At 44.6% G+C, this 20,249-nt stretch overlaps 1 protein-coding gene across 1 annotated transcript in view; it reads right to left on the reverse strand.

The window, feature by feature from the left end:
• The window catches only part of LOC140077466 (BOLA class I histocompatibility antigen, alpha chain BL3-7-like), a gene marked incomplete at its 5' end in the record, with an annotated part of 66,663 nt that extends 55,703 nt beyond the window's left edge, over nucleotides 1–10,960 (reverse strand). The window contains 2 exons of the mRNA XM_072124690.1: nucleotides 2,881–3,159; nucleotides 10,678–10,960. Coding sequence (XP_071980791.1) covers nucleotides 2,881–3,159; nucleotides 10,678–10,960 — 562 coding nt within the window. The remainder of the gene's footprint in view (nucleotides 1–2,880; nucleotides 3,160–10,677) is intronic.
• Nucleotides 10,961–20,249: the final 9,289 nt, after the last annotated feature.

The raw sequence follows: 20,249 nt of genomic DNA on the forward strand, positions 1-20,249 counted from the left end.
ATGGGGCAGGGTGTGGGCAGTGTATATATATATATATGTATGGGGCAGGGTGCGGGCAGTGTATATATATATGTATGGGGCAGGGTGCGGGCAGTGTATATATATATATATATATATGTATGGGGCAGGGTGCGGGCAGTGTATATATATATGTATGGGGCAGGGTGCGGGCAGTGTATATATATATATATATATATGTATGGGGCAGGGTGCGGGCAGTGTATATATATATATATGTATGGGGTAGGGTGCGGGCAGTGTATATATATATATATATATGTATGGCGTAGGGTGCGGGCAGTGTATATATATATATATATATGTATGGGGTAGGGTGCGGGCAGTGTATATATATATGTATGGGGCAGGGTGTGGGCAGTGTATATATATATATGTGTATGGGGCAGGGTGTGGGCAGTGTATATATATATATATGTATGGGGCAGGGTGCGGGCAGTGTATATATATATATATGTATGGGGCAGGGTGTGGGCAGTGTATATATATATATATGTATGGGGCAGGGTGCGGGCAGTGTATATATATATATATATATATATGTATGGGGTAGGGTGCGGGCAGTGTATATATATATATATGTATGGGGCAGGGTGCGGGCAGTGTATATATATATATGTATGTGTGGGGCAGGGTGCGGGCAGTATATATATATATATGTGTATGAGGCAGGGTGCGGGCAGTGTATATATATATATATGTATGGGGCAGGGTGCGGGCAGTGTATATATATATATATATGTATGTGTGGGGCAGGGTGCGGGCAGTATATATATATATATATATATGTATGGGGCAGGGTGCGGGCAGTGTATATATATATATGTATGGGGCAGGATGCGGGCAGTGTATATATATATATATGTATGGGGCAGGGTGCGGGCAGTGTATATATATATATGTATGGGGCAGGGTGCGGGCAGTGTATATATATATATATATGTATGGGGCAGGGTGCGGGCAGTGTATATATATATATATATGTATGAGGCAGGGTGCGGGCAGTGTATATATATATATATATGTATGTGTGGGGCAGGGTGCGGGCAGTATATATATATATATGTGTATGAGGCAGGGTGTGGGCAGTGTATATATATATATGTATGGGGCAGGGTGCGGACAGTGTATATATATATATATGTATGTGTGGGGCAGGGTGTGGGCAGTATATATATATATATATGTATGGGGCAGGGTGCGGGCAGTGTATATATATATATATATGTATGGGGCAGGGTGCGGGCAGTGTATATATATATATATATGTATGAGGCAGGGTGCGGGCAGTGTATATATATATATATATATGTATGAGGCAGGGTGCGGGCAGTGTATATATATATATATGTATGGGGCAGGGTGGGGGCAGTGTATATATATATATATGTATGGGGCAGGGTGCGGGCAGTGTATATATATATATATATGTATGGGGCAGGGTGCGGGCAGTATATATATATATATATATGTATGGGGCAGGGTGCGGGCAGTGTATATATATATATATATATGTATGGGGCAGGGTGCGGGCAGTGTATATATATATGTATGGGGCAGGGTGCGGGCAGTGTATATATATATATGTATGGGGCAGGGTGCGGGCAGTGTATATATATATATATGTATGGGGCAGGGTGCGGGCAGTGTATATATATATATATGTATGGGGCAGGTGCGGGCAGTGTATATATATATATATGTATGGGGCAGGGTGCGGGCAGTGTATATATATATATATATGTATGGGGCAGGGTGCGGGCAGTGTATATATATATATATATGTATGGGGCAGGGTGTGGGCAGTGTATATATATATATATGTATGGGGCAGGGTGCGGGCAGTGTATATATATATGTATGGGGCAGGGTGCGGGCAGTGTATATATATATGTATGGGGCAGGGTGCGGGCAGTGTATATATATATATGTATGGGGCAGGGTGCGGGCAGTGTATATATATACATGTATGGGGCAGGGTGCAGTCAGTGTATATATATATATATGTATGGGGCAGGGTGTGGGCAGTGTATATATATATATATATGTATGGGGCAGGGTGCGGGCAGTATATATATATATATGTATGAGGCAGGGTGCGGGCAGTGTATATATATATATATATGTATGGGGCAGGGTGTGGGCAGTGTATATATATATATGTATGGGGCAGGGTGCAGGCAGTGTATATATATATATGTATGGGGCAGGGTGCGGGCAGTGTATATATATGTATGTATGGGGCAGGGTGCGGGCAGTGTATATATATATATATGTATGGGGCAGGGTGTGGGCAGTGTATATATATATATATATGTATGGGGCAGGGTGTGGGCAGTGTATATATATATATATGTATGGGGCAGGGTGTGGGCAGTGTATATATATATGTGTATGGGGCAGGGTGCGGGCAGTGTATATATATATATGTATGGGGCAGGGTGTGGGCAGTGTATATATATATATGTATGGGGCAGGGTGCAGGCAGTGTATATATATATATGTATGGGGCAGGGTGCGGGCAGTGTATATATATATATGTATGAGGCAGGGTGCGGTCGGTGTATATATATATATGTATGGGGCAGGGTGCGGGCAGTGTATATATATATATGTATGGGGCAGGGTGCGGGCAGTGTATATATATATGTATGGGGCAGGGTGCGGGCAGTGTATATATATATATATGTATGGGGCAGGGTGTGGGCAGTGTATATATATATATATATGTATAGGGCAGGGTGCGGGCAGTGTATATATATATGTATGGGGCAGGGTGCGGGCAGTGTATATATATATATATATATATGGGGCAGGGTGCGGGCAGTATATATATGTATATATGGGGCAGTGACCTCTCACCTTTCCTCTCCAGATCTTCTCTCCCGTTCTCCACGTGTTTCCGCAGCCAGTCTGTACAGATATTCTCCAGGTAATTCTTTTGTATCTCCCCCGCTTGTAGCTCCGGGCTGTTCCATCTCTGTGTGGAGATCTGGGCCTGGGACATGGTGGGGATATAAGTCGCGGTCTTTGTGTCCAGGGATATGAACTCTCCCCCATCATATCCGTACTGCCGGTATCCGGTGACGCTCCCATCATCTCCCAGCTCACAGCCGTACATCAGCTGGACAATATGTACACCTGCAGGAGCACAACACATGTTACACACAGCACACGTATCGTGTATGTACAGGTCACGTGTATCTATACACGGCACACGTATCATGTATGTACAGGTCACATGTATCTATACACAGCACACGTATCATGTATGTACAGGTCACGTGTATCTATACACAGCACACGTATCATGTATGTACAGGTCACATGTATCTATACACAGCACACGTATCGTGTATGTACAGGTCACGTGTATCTATACACAGCACACGTATCATGTATGTACAGGTCACGTGTATCTATACACAGCACACGTATCGTGTATGTACAGGTCACGTGTATCTATACACAGCACACGTATCGTGTATGTACAGGTCACGTGTATCTATACACAGCACACGTATCATGTATGTACTGGTCACGTGTATCTATACACAGCACACGTATCGTGTATGTACAGGTCACGTGTATCTATACACACAGCACACGTATCATGTATGTACAGGTCACGTGTATCTATACACACAGCACACGTATCATGTATGTACAGGTCACGTGTATCTACACACAGCACACGTATCGTGTATGTACAGGTCACGTGTATCTATACACAGCACATGTATCATGTATGTACAGGTCACATGTATCTATACACAGCACACGTATCATGTATGTACTGGTCACGTGTATCTATACACAGCACACGAATCATGTATGTACTGGTCACGTGTATCTATACACACAGCACACGTATCGTGTATGTACAGGTCACGTGTATCTATACACAGCACATGTATCATGTATGTACAGGTCACATGTATCTATACACAGCACACGTATCATGTATGTACTGGTCACGTGTATCTATACACAGCACACGAATCATGTATGTACAGGTCACGTGTATCTATACACACAGCACACGTATCGTGTATGTACAGGCCACATGTATCTATACACACAGCACACGTATCATGTATGTACAGGTCACGTGTATCTATACACAGCACACGTATCATGTATGTACAGGTCACGTGTATCTATACACAGCACACGTATCGTGTATGTACAGGTCACATGTATCTATACACAGCACACGTATCATGTATGTACAGGTCACGTGTTTCTATACACACAGCACACGTATCATGTATGTACAGGTCACGTGTATCTATACACAGCACACGTATCATGTATGTACTGGTCACGTGTATCTACACACAGCACACGTATCGTGTATGTACAGGTCACGTGTATCTATACACAGCACATGTATCATGTATGTACAGGTCACATGTATCTATACACAGCACACGTATCATGTATGTACTGGTCACGTGTATCTATACACAGCACACGTATCGTGTATGTACAGGTCACATGTATCTATACACAGCACACGTATCATGTATGTACAGGTCACGTGTATCTATACACAGCACACGTATCGTGTATGTACAGGTCACGTGTATCTATACACAGCACACGTATCGTGTATGTACAGGTCACGTGTATCTACACACAGCACACGTATCATGTATGTACAGGTCACATGTATCTATACACAGCACATGTATCATGTATGTACAGGTCACGTGTATCTATACACAGCACACGTATCATGTATGTACAGGTCACGTGTATCTATACACAGCACATGTATCATGTATGTACAGGTCACGTGTATCTATACACAGCACACATATCATGTATGTACAGGTCACGTGTATCTATACACAGCACACGTATCATGTATGTACAGGTCACGTGTATCTATACACAGCACACGTATCATGTATGTACAGGTCACGTGTATCTATACACAGCACACGTATCATGTATGTACAGGTCACGTGTATCTATACACAGCACACGTATCGTGTATGTACAGGTCACGTGTATCTATACACAGCACACGTATTGTGTATGTACAGGTCACGTGTATCTATACACAGCACACGTATCGTGTATGTACAGGTCACATGTATCTATACACAGCACACGTATCATGTATGTACAGGTCACGTGTATCTATACACAGCACACGTATCGTGTATGTACAGGTCACGTGTATCTATACACAGCACACGTATTGTGTATGTACAGGTCACGTGTATCTATACACAGCACACGTATTGTGTATGTACAGGTCACGTGTATCTATACACAGCACACGTATCGTGTATGTACAGGTCACATGTATCTATACACAGCACACGTATCATGTATGTACAGGTCACGTGTATCTATACACAGCACACGTATCATGTATGTACAGGTCACATGTATCTATACACAGCACACGTATTATGTATGTACAGGTCACATGTATCTATACACAGCACATGTATCATGTATGTACAGGTCACATGTATCTATACACCGCACACGTATCATGTATGTACAGGTCACGTGTATCTATACACAGCACACGTATCGTGTATGTACAGGTCACGTGTATCTATACACATCACACGTATCGTGTATGTACAGGTCACGTGTATCTATACACAGCACACGTATCATGTATGTACAGGTCACATGTATCTATACACAGCACACGTATCATGTATGTACAGGTCACATGTATCTATACACAGCACACGTATCATGTATGTACAGGTCATGTGTATCTATACACAGCACACGTATCGTGTATGTACAGGTCACGTGTATCTATACACAGCACACGTATCGTGTATGTACAGGTCACATGTATCTATACACAGCACACATATTATGTATGTACGGGGGGACCGGAGGACGTGAGAAGCCGCGGGGACCGGAGGACGTGGCGTGAGGGGCCGCGGGGACCGGAGGACGTGGCATGAGGGGCCGCGGGGACCGGAGGACGTGGCATGAGGGGCCACAGGGACCGGAGGACGCGGCGGGTGGGGCCACAGGGACCGGAGGACGCGGCGTGAAAGGAGTTATAAGTACACGGGCAGAGGGTAAATGCAAAATAAAATGCAACATGGAGGGAGGGGCTTGGACTGATTACTTGCGCGTTTCCACTGCAATACACCCGATATTCATTTCTGATTGGCCAAATTTGAGGCTGCGTCCACTCGTTCAGATTTTCAGATGCCCAAACCAGGAGTGGAGTGAAGATAGAGGAGCAGCTTTTCTCGGTGATAAGTTCTCGCCCATTATCATCCGCACCTGCTTTTGGCGTCAAAAACTGCATGTGTGGCTGCACCCTCTGCGCATGCGTTTTACATGTTCTCATGCGTTTCTGGAGGTATAACGGCTGTGAATATGCCAACATGGCTGATTACACTTCCAGAGATGGAGGAAAACGCTTTCAAATCAGCCAAACGCACGGGAACATGTAAAACGCCTCAACGTGCAATTCGAACTCAACATAGAAGTGGCCTGAGGCTGCGTCACACGTGGCACTAACGCAATAAAAGGCTGAGCAGAGGAGATTTTCCTAATTACGTGGCTGTTATCATTGTGTTTACAAAACTCATGCGTTACTGCCACGTACGGAGGCACCTGAGGACGCGTTCACACATTCAGATTTTCAGATGCAGTTTTGAAGCCAATAAAAGGTGAGAACGTGAGAAGTTTTTCACTCTGTTCCTGGTTAGGATGAAGCGATGGGGCAGATGTATAGATGGGGCAGAGCACAAGTGAATGATGGAGACGGCACGAGAGCAGCGCTTAGAGTGATGCCACACATGGCGTTTTCAGTCCGTTTAAAAACGCATCAGTTTTTGACCATTTACCATGCGTTTGGCTTCTTACAACATTTTTATCTATTGAGATCATTGGGGAAAACGGGCAATAACGGATGCGTGCTTAAAAACGGACCAAAAAAATCAGTTTTTAGTCATGGGTTTTCAGTCCGTTAAAAACCACATGCTTTTAACCACTTACCGACCCGCGCCGTAATAGTACGGTGCGCGTCAGGTCCCGGTGCATGGAGAGGACTTGCGGGCTGAGCGCTCTCCATAGCCAGGAAGTCTTTGCTGCATATTGCAGCACTTACCGGTAACACTCCCGGACGGTGCGGTCACATGACCTAGGGTTAAAGTACACTAGGGTGTCTAAAAATAGTAAAAATAAAGATAAAAAAAAGTTTAACAAAAAAACTATAATTAAAAAACCTAAAAATTCACTTCGCCCCCCTTTCCTAGAACTGATATAAAAATCCTAAACACGCTAGGTATCGCTGTGTCCGAAAATGCCCAACATATCAAAATATAATAATAATATAATAATAGCGCCCAAATTCGCAGATGGCACTTTTTTTGCCATTTTGAAAAATCTAAAAAAATAATGGGATCACAAGGTCGCACAGTCCTAAAAATGATAACATTGTAAACGTCATCAAAAGCTGCAAAAAATGACACCACCCACAGCACCGGGCACCGAAGTATGAAAAAGTTATCAGCGCCAGAAGACGGCAAAATCAAAACAAACATTTTTGTACAGGAGGTTTTCATTTTTGTAAATGTATGAAAACCTTATAAAACCTATAAATGTGACATCCCCGTAATTGCACCTCCCCCAAGAATAAAGTAGACGCGTCACATGGGGCGCACAGTGACAGCCGTAACATCCAAGCCACAAGAAATTGGCGCAAATTCGGTTTTTCACCAATTTCACTGCATTTGGAATTTTTTCCCGCTTCCCTGTTCACAGCGTGGGATATTACATACTATGTAATATTGTTACGCAGAAAACAAGCCCCCGCACGGCTCTGCTGAAGGGCTGAAGTGGGGGAGTGAAAAAACAGAAATTAAAAAACAAAAAAGGGCCAGGTCGTTAAGGGGTTAAAAACGCATCCATTTTTGTCAGTTTTTTTCTCAATTATCTTAATAAAAAACTTACAAAAAACGCATACGTTTTTTACCACGCATGACTAAAAACGGGTTCAAAACGCCACGTGTGCCACCACCCTTAGCAGATTTACTCTCAAAGGATGGAAATGATTGTTGTTACATTTATTATATTTGTATTTTGTGTTTGCATATAATAAAAACTAAATTTTAAGGGGGACATTGACCATGATGTTTAGACAGTTTTATGACGTTTTTTGGCGCAGTTATTAAATTTGTCTCTAATTTGCGCCACTTAGGGCGCGGTCACACGTTGCATTTTGAAACGCATTCCTACAGCTGAGGAGAGGGGATTCGCCTAATTACTATTAACATTGTGTTTACATTGAATTTTGTAAACACAAATGTTAACAGTAATGCAATTAGGCAAATCCCTTCTCAGCTGTAGGAATGCGTTTCAAAACACAATGAAAATGTTTTTTGAGTGCCTGCACTTTATCTGACATAGTGGATGTTCGCACGGAATCTATCACAATTTTGCGCCTGAGCCCGTTTTTAGGCCGTTTTTAAGCAATCCGTAAAAAAACGCATCCGTTTTTGTCCGTTTTCTAATTATCTTAATTAAGATAAATGAGAAAAACGGTCAACTATGCATGTTTTTAAACAGACTGCGTAAAACGAGTTCAAAACGCCACGTGTGCCACCACCCTGCACTTACAGCACAATGTAGTCCGGACATTGTACAAGCTGTTATTATTTCGTGCAAAAATGAAGCCCAGAACGTTTTGTCACATTTTCTCAATTTTGCTTCATTATTTGTCACAAATAAGATCTACTTTGTAGGGTAAGAATTTGAGTATACATAGTGTCTATACAGTGTAGTGTGTGTGTGTATCAGTGTGTGTGTGCATCAGTGTGTGCATCAGTGTGTGCATCAGTGTGTGCATCAGTGTGTGCATCAGTGTGTGTGCATCAGTGTGTGCATCAGTGTGTGTGCATCAGTGTGTGCATCAGTGTGTGTGCATCAGAGTGTGTGCATCAGTGTGTGTGCATCAGTGTGTGTGCATCAGTGTGTGTGCATCAGTGTGTGTATCAGTGTGTGTGCATCAGTGTGTGCATCAGTGTGTGTGCGCATCAGTGTGTGTGCATCAGTGTGTGTGCATCAGTGTGTGTGCATCAGTGTGTGTGTATCAGTGTGTGTGCATCAGTGTGTGCATCAGTGTGTGTGCATCAGTGTGTGTGTATCAGTGTGTGTGCATCAGTGTGTGCATCAGTGTGTGTGCATCAGTGTGTGTGCGCCAGTGTGTGTGCATCAGTGTGTGTGCATCAGTGTGTGTGCATCAGTGTATGTGCATCAGTGTGTGTATCAGTGTGTGTGCATCAGTGTGTGTGTATCAGTGTGTGTGCTCATCAGTGTGTGTGCTCATCAGTGTGTGTATCAGTGTGTGCATCAGTGTGTGTGTGCTCATCAGTGTGTGTATCAGTGTGTGCGCGCGCTCATCAGTTTGTGCGCGCGCATCAGTGTGTGTATCAGTGTGTGCGTGTGTGTGTGTGTGTGTATCAGTATGTGTAACAGTGTGTGTGTACTCCACATGCAACAGAGATGGAGCCTCTATCCACTAGCCTATAGGCTTAGCAGATATCAATGGGAAGATTTTATGTAACTAAGTAACTGTGTATCAGTGTGTGTGTGTGTGTGTATCAGTGTGTATGCATATGTGTGTGTATCTGTGTTTATCAGTGTGTGTGTATATCAGTGTGTGTGTGTGTATGTATCTGTGTTTATCAGTGTGATTGTGTATGTGTGTTTGTATCAGTGTGTTTGTGTATGTTTGTGTATGTGTGTGTATCAGTGTGTGTGTGTGTCTGTCTGTATGTATGTATGTAAGTGTGTGTATCAGTGTGTGTGCATCAGTGTGTATCAGAGTGTGTGTGTATCAGTGTGTGTATATATCAGTGTGTGTATCTGTGTGTATATCAGTGTGTGTATCTGTGTGTATATCAGTGTGTGTGTGTGTGTATATCAGTGTTTGTGTGTGTGTATATCAGTGTGTGTGTGTGTGTATATCAGTGTGTGTGTGTGTGTATCTGTGTGTATATCAGTGTGTGTGTGTATCTGTGTGTATCTCAGTGTGTGTGTGTATCTCAGTGTGTGTGTATCTGTGTGTATATCAGTGTGTGTGTGTATCTGTGTGTATCTCAGTGTGTGTGTGTATCTCAGTGTGTGTGTATCAGTGTGTGTGTGTGTATCAGTGTGTGTTTATCCGTGTGTGTGTGTTTCCGTGTGTGTATCCGTGTGTGTGTGTGTGTATCAGTGTATATCAGTGTGTATCTGTGTGTGTGTGTGTATTGTGTGTGTATCAGAGTGTGTGTTTGCATCAGTGTGTGCATCAGTGTGCGTGTGTGTACAGTGTAGTGTGTGTATCTGTGTGTGTGTGTATTGTGTGTGTGTGTATCAGTGTGTGTGTGTGTATTGTGTGTGTGTGTGTATTGTGTGTGTATCAGTGTGTGCGTGTGTATCAGTGTGTGCATCAGTGTGCGTGTGTGTACAGTGTAGTGTGTGTGTGTTTGTATCAGTGTGTGTGTATCTGTGTGTGTGTGTGTATCAGTGTGTGTGTGTGTGTGTATCAGTGTGTGTGTGTGTATCAGTGTGTGTGTATCTGTGTGTATATCAGTGTGTATCTGTGTGTGTGTGTGTGTATCAGTGTGCGTGTGTGTACAGTGTGTGTGTGTGTGTGTATTTGTCTCTCACCTCCGCTCTGGTTGAATCGGGCCATCGCTGTCCTCACATTATGTCTGAATATAGCCTCAGTTCCTTTATAGATCTGTGTATTTCTCTCCCAGTATTCTGGGTCCAGTTTCTCCATCCACTGGACTTTGGGTTGTTCTCTGCCGGTGTCTGTGTTATAATTCACAATCTCCCGATCGTCCACATATCCGACTGCCGAGAACTCCGGCAGCCCGGCCCCTGGAGCGGAGACCGCGGTGTAATAATATCGCAGAGAGTGACTGTCTGTAAGAGATGGAGACACAGGTCACACAGCAGCTACAATGTGCGGACGCCGTATACATCACTACATTGTAAATCTTCATGTTCTGTGAGTGTTACAATATTCATTAGTATCAGACCATGGAGAGATACGTGTGGGTAATGCACAGGGCTGACATATATAATCTATATGGGTACAAAGGGGCGGGTACTGTATGTACATCATCTATATGGGTACAAAGGGGCGGGTACTGTATGTACATAGTCTATATGGGTACAAAGGGGCGGGTACTGTATGTACATAGTCTATATGGGTACAAAGGGGCGGGTACTGTATGTACATAATCTATATGGGTACAAAGGGACGGGTACTGTATGTACATCATCTATATGGGCACAAAGGGGCGGGTACTGTATGTACATAATCTATATGGGCACAAAGGGGCGGGTACTGTATGTACATAATCTATATGGGCACAAAGGGGCGGGTACTGTATGTACATAATCTATATGGGTACAAAGGGGCGGGTACTGTATGTACATAATCTATATGGGTACAAAGGGGCGGGTACTGTATGTACATAATCTATATGGGTACAAAGGGGCGGGTACTGTATGTACATAATCTATATGGGTACAAAGGGGCGGGTACTGTATGTACATAATCTATATGGGTACAAAGGGGCGGGTACTGTATGTACATAATCTATATGGGCACAGAGGGGCGGGTACTGTATGTACATAATCTATATGGGTACAAAGGGGCGGGTACTGTATGTACATAATCTATATGGGTACAAAGGGGCGGGTACTGTATGTACATAATCTATATGGGCACAAAGGGGCGGGTACTGTATGTACATAATCTATATGGGCACAAAGGGGCGGGTACTGTATGTACATAATCTATATGGGTACAAAGGGGGCGGGTACTGTATGTACATAATCTATATGGGTACAAAGGGGCGGGTACTGTATGTACATAATCTATATGGGTACAAAGGGGCGGGTACTGTATGTACATAATCTATATGGGTACAAAGGGGCGGGTACTGTATGTACATAATCTATATGGGCACAGAGGGGCGGGTACTGTATGTACATAATCTATATGGGTACAAAGGGGCGGGTACTGTATGTACATAATCTATATGGGTACAAAGGGGCGGGTACTGTATGTACATAATCTATATGGGCACAAAGGGGCGGGTACTGTATGTACATAATCTATATGGGCACAAAGGGGCGGGTACTGTATGTACATAATCTATATGGGTACAAAGGGGGCGGGTACTGTATGTACATAATCTATATGGGTACAAAGGGGCGGGTACTGTATGTACATAATCTATATGGGTACAAAGGGGCGGGTACTGTATGTACATAAAGCCTAAAAGAGACACAAGACATTCAGGACCCCTCTAGTACGAGTATCTATGACAGATACAGGGGGGGGGGGAGCGCGGGGGGAGATTTCAGCCACGTTTATCCAACATCCACGAGGACACATTCCGCACAGTAAGTATCCTGCCCCACCAGGGAAAATAAAGCACTGGACCTGTTTTTTGCCAACATAAAGGAGGAGTATTAGGGTGATGCCACACGTGGCGTTTTTGCTCCATTTTTGAGCTTGCGTTTTCAGTCTGTTTAAAAACTCAAGGTTTTTTTTTTTTTATCGTTTTTCATGCGTTTGGCTTCTTTGAACCTGTTTCTCTATTAATATAAATAGTTTTAAAGGAGCCAAACGCATGAAAAACAGTAAAAACTGATGCGTTTTTAAACTGAATAAGCAAGCTTAAAAATGGACGAAAAACGCCACGTGTGGCATCACCCTTAGTCATCAGCCCCCCCCCCCCAACTGGAAGGAGCCGATGGGGAGGACATTGACAGCCTAACACCCTGCATAACGCACTATAGTCACATCTGTACAGAGGACACGGTACTAATAACAAACCCTGGAGTAACCCTGATATAAAACCCGGGGTTATTCAGGGAAAATCGGCGCAAAACGGAAAAATTCAGGTAGCCCGATGTAAAAACGCGATTCAGGCCCTTAGTAAATGACCCCCAGTGTCTTATATTAATTTTTGCTCCTAAAGAGGCGCCAGGTCTTATTTTCAGGGGACGTCTTATTTTTCCATGAACAAGAATTTACATTTATTGTTGAACAAAACATCAACTTCTCTGACCTCCTTATAACTCCCCAGACTCTGAATTTCCTGCTGTATTTCCTGTGACTCCATTTCTATCATTGGCCCCGGGCTCTCATGTATAGTAACAGCTCTTCCCATACATGCCCCTCCTTATCCTGGCGGCTGCTGGGATCACATCTGCAGCACAACAGCCGGAGATTTATCCCACGGATTCTTCCCCATGTCACAACCTTCTGCAGCATCTAAGAGATTTCCTAATACTAATGCATACCTCCCAACATTTGTGAAAGGGAAAGAGGGACAAAATGGCGGCACGCGATCCCCCTAAGCCACACCCCCAATCACTCCCTGGCCACGCCCCAAATTTTAGCCATATTATAATAATAAAAATCATCCCAATAAAAAAAAAAAATAATAATCCTCATTTGGGATTTTAACCCAGAACCTGCAGTGTCCATGTACTATGTCACAGCGCCTCAACCAACTGAGCTATAACCTCAGTGATTATCAAGGTGTAGAATTTTGGTAACTAAGAACTATGACTACTGTTACACTGTGACACAGATTTAATGCTTTGGTATATAGAGAGGGATCTTCTCAGAGATTATTGTAATTATTGAGACTATTATTATTATGGAGATTATTATTATTATTATTATTATTATTATTATTATTATTATGGAGATTATTATTATTTTTACTATTATTAATAATCATCTCCATAATAATACAATTTATAATAATAATAATAATAGTCTCAATAATTACAATAATAATCTCTGAGAAGATCCCTCTCTATATATCAGTGCATTAGTCTGTGTCACAGTGTAACAGTGGCAGATAACACTTCTTAGTTACCAGAAATCCTCAGCTCTGTATCACTGGGCTTATAGCTCAGTTAGTAAGGTTCCTGTCTATGGTGCACAAGGTCCCAGGTGCGAATCTCAGCCTGGCCAAAACTTTATTTAATTTAATTAAATAAAATAAAGAGCTTGTGTCTGGGGAAGCCCTGGAGACCATATATGGACAGATGCTGATCTGACCTGATGACATGGTCCCTGCTCTCCGCTAAGCCTGACACTTCTCTGAAAAGGATTTCCTCCCGATGTCTGCTCTGGGGAACCCTAGGAGATGCAGTGACCATATATGGACAGATACTGATCTGAAGCTGATGACGTGGTCCCTGCTCTCCGCTAACCCGACACTTCTCTGAAAAGGATTCCCTCCCGATGTCTGTAGAAGACATTCTGTACTATCAGTTCAGGCTTTCAAAGTATTTACTATGGGGACACAGCGGGACCTGGGGGGAAAATCCGTGACAATCTGACAGCTGCCCGTGACGCGGGGCAGAGGTAAGAAAAATGGGACTTTCCCGGCAAAATCAGGACGGTTGGGAGCTATGCTAATGTACAACAATGGTGTCCGCTAGGTCTTATTTTCAGGGGAGATCTTATATTTCTAAGCCGGAGCAAAATTGTACTAGGTCTTACTTTTGGTGGATGTCTTATTTTAGTTGAAACAGAGCATCACAGCGATTCTGAGATTGTTTCTTCCCCACACGTTGTACTTCATTTTACTGGTAAATTGTGGCTGATAAGTTTTGCGTTTATTTATTAAAAAAAAAAAACAATTATGAATTTTTTTGAAATTCTAAATCATCATGTTCTCAGGCCGATAGATTTACCACCTAAATAAGTTGCTGAATAACATTTCCCATCGTCTACTTTACATTTTCAACATTTGTGAAATGTTACAAATTGAATATCGATTTTCTGTATTTTCAGAATTGACTATTTTGGGGATAATTTCTGTTTTGAATGAAATTTTACATATTTAGCATTAAAACCCCCCTATATAATCACTTATTTTCAAATCTGCCCCCCTCAAACTATAACCAACAACTTTTAGGAAGATTGTTAACCCCTTGAGATCTTCATAGTAATTGATTGAAAATTGAGGTGAAATTTATAATGGTCAAATTGTGTCGGTTATACGTTCATTTAGCCCTAAAATTTACACATTTCCAAAAGATAAAAAGAGAAAACCCACTACCACTCCTCCCGAGTGCAGAGACCCCCCACATGTGGCCGTTACTTCTCCCGAGTACAGAGACCCCCCACATGTGGCCGTTACTTCTCCCAAGTGCAGAGCCCCCCCACATGTGTCCGTTACTTCTCCCGAGTGCAGAGACCCCCCACATGTGGCCGTTACTTCTCCCCAGTGCAGAGACCCCCCGCATGTGGCCGTTACTTCTCCCGAGTACAGAGCCCCCCCACATGTGGCCGTTACTTCTCCTGAGTACAGAGACCCCCCGCATGTAGCCGTTACTTCTCCCGAGTACAGAGACCCCCCACATGTGGCCGTTACTTCTCCCGAGTACAGAGACCCCCCACATGTGGCCGTTACTTCTCCCGAGTACAGAGACCCCCCACATGTGGCCGTTACTTCTCCCGAGTGCAGAGACCCCCACATGTGGCCGTTACTTCTCCCGAGTGCAGAGACCCCCCACATGTGGCCGTTACTTCTCCCGAGTGCAGATACCTCCCACATGTGGCCGTTACTTCTCCCGAGTGCAGAGACCCCCCACATGTGGCCGTTACTTCTCCCGAGTACAGAGACCCCCCACATGTGGCCGTTACTTCTCCCGCGTACAGAGACCCCCCCACATGTGGCCGTTACTTCTCCCCAGTACAGAGACCCCCCACATGTGGCCATTACTCCTCCTGAGTGCAGAGACCCCCCACATGTGGCCGTTACTTCTCCCCAGTACAGAGACCCCCCCACATGTGGCCGTTACTTCTCCCGAGTACAGAGACCCCCCACATGTGGCCGTTACTTCTCCTGAGTGCAGATACCCCCCACATGTGGCCGTTACTTCTCCCCAGTACAGAGACCCCCCCACATGTGGCCGTTACTTCTCCCGAGTACAGAGACCCCCCACATGTGGCCGTTACTTCTCCTGAGTGCAGATACCCCCCACATGTGGCCGTTACTTCTCCCCAGTACAGAGACCCCCCCACATGTGGCCGTTACTTCTCCCGAGTACAGAGACCCCCCACATGTGGCCGTTACTTCTCCCCAGTACAGAGACCCCCCACATGTGGCCGTTACTCCTCCTGAGTACAGAGACCCCCCGCATGTGGCCGTTACTTCTCGCGAGTACAGAGACCCCCCACATGTGGCCGTTACTTCTCCCGAGTGCAGAGACCCTCCACATGTGGCCGTTACTTCTCCCAAGTGCAGAGACCCCCCACATGTGGCCGTTACTTCTCCCGAGTGCAGAGACCCCCCACATGTGGCCGTTACTTCTCCCGAGTGCAGAGACCCCCCACATGTGGCCGTTACTTCTCCCGAGTACAGAGACCCCCCGCATGTGGCCGTTACTTCTCCCGAGTACAGAGACCCCCCGCATGTGGCCGTTACTTCTCCCGAGTACAGAGACCCCCCGCATGTGGCCGTTACTTCTCCCGAGTACAGAGACCCCCCGCAAGTGGCCGTTACTTCTCCCGAGTACAGAGACCCCCCCACATGTGGCCGTTACTTCTCCCGAGTGCAGAGACCCCCCACATGTGGCCGTTACTTCTCCCGAGTACAGAGACCCCCCACATGTGGCCGTTACTTCTCCCGAGTGCAGAGACCCCCCACATGTGGCCGTTACTTCTCCCGAGTACAGAGACCCCCCGCATGTGGCCGTTACTTCTCCCGAGTACAGAGACCCCCCGCATGTGGCCGTTACTTCTCCCGAGTGCAGAGACCCCCCGCATGTGGCCGTTACTTCTCCCGAGTGCAGAGACCCCCCACATGTGGCCGTTACTTCTCCCGAGTGCAGAGACCCCCCACATGTGGCCGTTACTTCTCCCGAGTGCAGAGACCCCCCACATGTGGCCGTTACTTCTCCCGAGTGCAGAGACCCCCCACATGTGGCCGTTACTTCTTCCGAGTACAGAGACCCCCCGCATGTGGCCGTTACTTCTCCCGAGTGCAGAGACCCCCCGCATGTGGCCGTTACTTCTCCCGAGTACAGAGACCCCCCGCATGTGGCCGTTACTTCTCCCGAGTACAGAGACCCCCCGCATGTGGCCGTTACTTCTCCCGAGTACAGAGACCCCCCACATGTGGCCGTTACTTCTCCCGAGTGCAGAGACCCCCCACATGTGGCCGTTACTTCTCCCGAGTGCAGAGACCCCCCACATGTGGCCGTTACTTCTCCCGAGTGCAGAGACCCCCCACATGTGGCCGTTACTTCTCCCGAGTACAGAGACCCCCCGCATGTGGCCGTTACTTCTCCCGAGTACAGAGACCCCCCGCATGTGGCCGTTACTTCTCCCGAGTACAGAGACCCCCCGCATGTGGCCGTTACTTCTCCCGAGTACAGAGACCCCCCACATGTGGCCGTTACTTCTCCCGAGTGCAGAGACCCCCCACATGTGGCCGTTACTTCTCCCGAGTGCAGAGATGCCCCCCCCCACATGTGGCCATTACTTGTGTTATGGGGGAACAGCGAGGCGCGGGAAGGAAGGAGGGACCTGCAGCTGCCAGGATTTTGGTTTCCTCATTGGCCCCTTTTGTAGGATATAAAATTTTCGCTTTTTCGTTATTGGGGTCATGTGATGGCATTTTTTTTGCGGGATGAGAAGCTTTTTCCAGTGTCACCATTTTGGATTTGGTTTCTCCTAATGTTGAAAATTTATGATTTTTTTTTTTTGAGGTCAGGAGTAGAAAAACATCAATTCTGTTCTGGATTTTTAAAAATAATTTTTTTCGTGTTCACCGTATATCCTAATAATCATGTTATCTTTATTCTATGGGGCAATACCATTACGGGGAACAGACTGAAATATTTTTTCTTATGTTTTACTAAATTTGCCAAATAAAACCCTAATGTGAGTGGAATTCTGTCATTTTTGCATCGCCGTCTTCCAAGTGGCAGAACATTTTTACTTTTTTGGCTACGGAGCTGGTTGATGGCTTGATTTTTGCGGGACATGTTGTACTTTGCAACCGTCACATTCCGGAGTACATTTTATTTTAATCACTTTTTATTGCATTTTTGGTCGGATTGAATGGGTAAAAATCATAATTTTTGGCGGGTTTTCAAAGTTTTTTTTTACAGCGTTCATTTTGCTGGTTCAATAATTATTTACTTTTATTCTACGGATTGTTGTTCTATATATGTGGGGTTTGTGTTACGATTTAGACCTTTTATTAGCGTTATATGTCTCTTTATATGTTTTGGGGATTATGGACATTTTTATTGATTTATTACTTTATTTTTTTATTGAACAACATTTTTTTTAACTTTTTCATCTAATTGCTTGTTCATGATAATACTCTGCAATACTCATGTATAATACTGATGTATTGCAGGTTATTAGCAGTGTCAGCCTATGCACGTGCACACTGTGCTTTTAAAGAATATCTACCACCAGGATGAAGGATTATAAACCAAGCACACTGACGCATCTGACAGAATCTGCTCCTCTTCAAGCTTTGTATGCTTGTTTTTAAGAAAAATAGGCTTTAAAATGTATGCAAATAAACCTGAGGGGCTCCATCATCGCCCATGGACCCTGGAGCCCCTCAGACTCGTTTGCATAATTTTAAAAGCCCTTTTAAAATCCAGATACAAGAGGAAGATGGAGGAGCAGAAGAAGAACATCAGTGGGGTCTGGAAAGTCTCGATCAGTATCTGCTCACCTTTAGCAGTCTCTCAGGTCACAGGTAAGGAGAGGGTTAATGAGCTTAATCTATTCTGCAATAGGTTTGATCACACACCTGCCCCTCCCACCTCACAGACTGAAACTTCTAGTGTCACCAAGTGAGGTATTTGGTAAGAATAGGGCTACTCCCCGTGACAGGTGGCTACCTGGGCTACTCCCCGTCGTAGCTCTATGGCGCAGAGGTATAAGGGATGTATGAAGAGGGCTCACGGGCTGAGTCCTCTTCATACAAAGGTGGGGGTTTTTGCAAAATGCATAAAACCCCCACCGCTAATAACCGCGGTCGGTGCTAGCACCGATCGCGGCTATTAAAACACCCCTCCCCCCCCCGTTGCTGCCGGCAAAGTCGGCGGCGGCACTTAAAAGACGGCGGCGCGCGGGCGCCGCCATCTTTTTTTCGATCGCCACGCCCCCGAACGTCATCGGGGGGCGGCGATCGGTTGCCATGGTAGCCTCGTGTCTCCTTTTGACACGAGGCTATCTGGCTGCTGCAGATTCGTTACAATGAGCCAGTGGCTGAGCTGCAAAAATGCCATATATTGCAATACAGAAGTATTGCAGTATATGGTAGCAGCGATCTGACCATCTAGGGTTAATGTACCCTAGATGGTCTAAAAGATAGTGAAAAAAATAATAAAAAAAAAAGTTTAAAAAATAAAAAAAATTTATAAAATATTAAAAGTTCAAATCACCCCCCTTTCCCTAGAACGGATATAAAACATAATAAACAGTAAAAATCACAAACATATTAGGTATCGCCGCGTCCCAAAATGCCCGATCTATCAAAATATAAAAACGGTTACGGCCGGCGGTGACCTCCGAGGCGGGAAATGGCGCCCAAATGTCCGAAATGCGACTTTTACACCTTTTTACATAACATAAAAAATGAAATAAAAAATGATCAAAATGTCGCACAGACCTCAGAACGGCAGCAATGAAAACGTCGCCTCATTTCGCAAAAAATGACCCCTCACACATCTCCGTGCGCCAAAGTATGAAAAAGTTATTAGCGTCAGAAGATGGCAAAAATTTTTTTTCTTTTTTGTACACATTCGTTTAATTTTTGAAAATGTATTAAAACACAATAAAACCTATAAATCTGGTGTCACCGCGATCGCACCGAACAAAAGAATAAAGTAGGCGTGTTATTTGGAGCGAAGAGTGAAAGTCGTAAAAACTGAGCCCACAAGAACGTCACGCACGTGACGTTTTTTTTCAATTTTTCCACATTTGGAATTTTTTTTCAGCTACGCAGTACACGGCATGTTAAAATAAATAACATCACCGGAAAGTAAAATTTGTTACGCACAAAATAAGCGAGAAATCGGCCGAAAAACCCTGCGTCCTTAAGGGGTTAAGGGGTTAAAGAGATTCTGGTCACCAGATTTTACCTCCTTAATCTACCAGCCCCCTCAGGGTATAAAATGTCCCTTCCCGAATTCCTATGAATATGAAATCGTAT

The sequence above is a fragment of the Engystomops pustulosus genome, chromosome 9 (genome assembly GCF_040894005.1).
Source record: "Engystomops pustulosus chromosome 9, aEngPut4.maternal, whole genome shotgun sequence".
Lineage (NCBI taxonomy): Eukaryota > Metazoa > Chordata > Amphibia > Anura > Leptodactylidae > Engystomops > Engystomops pustulosus.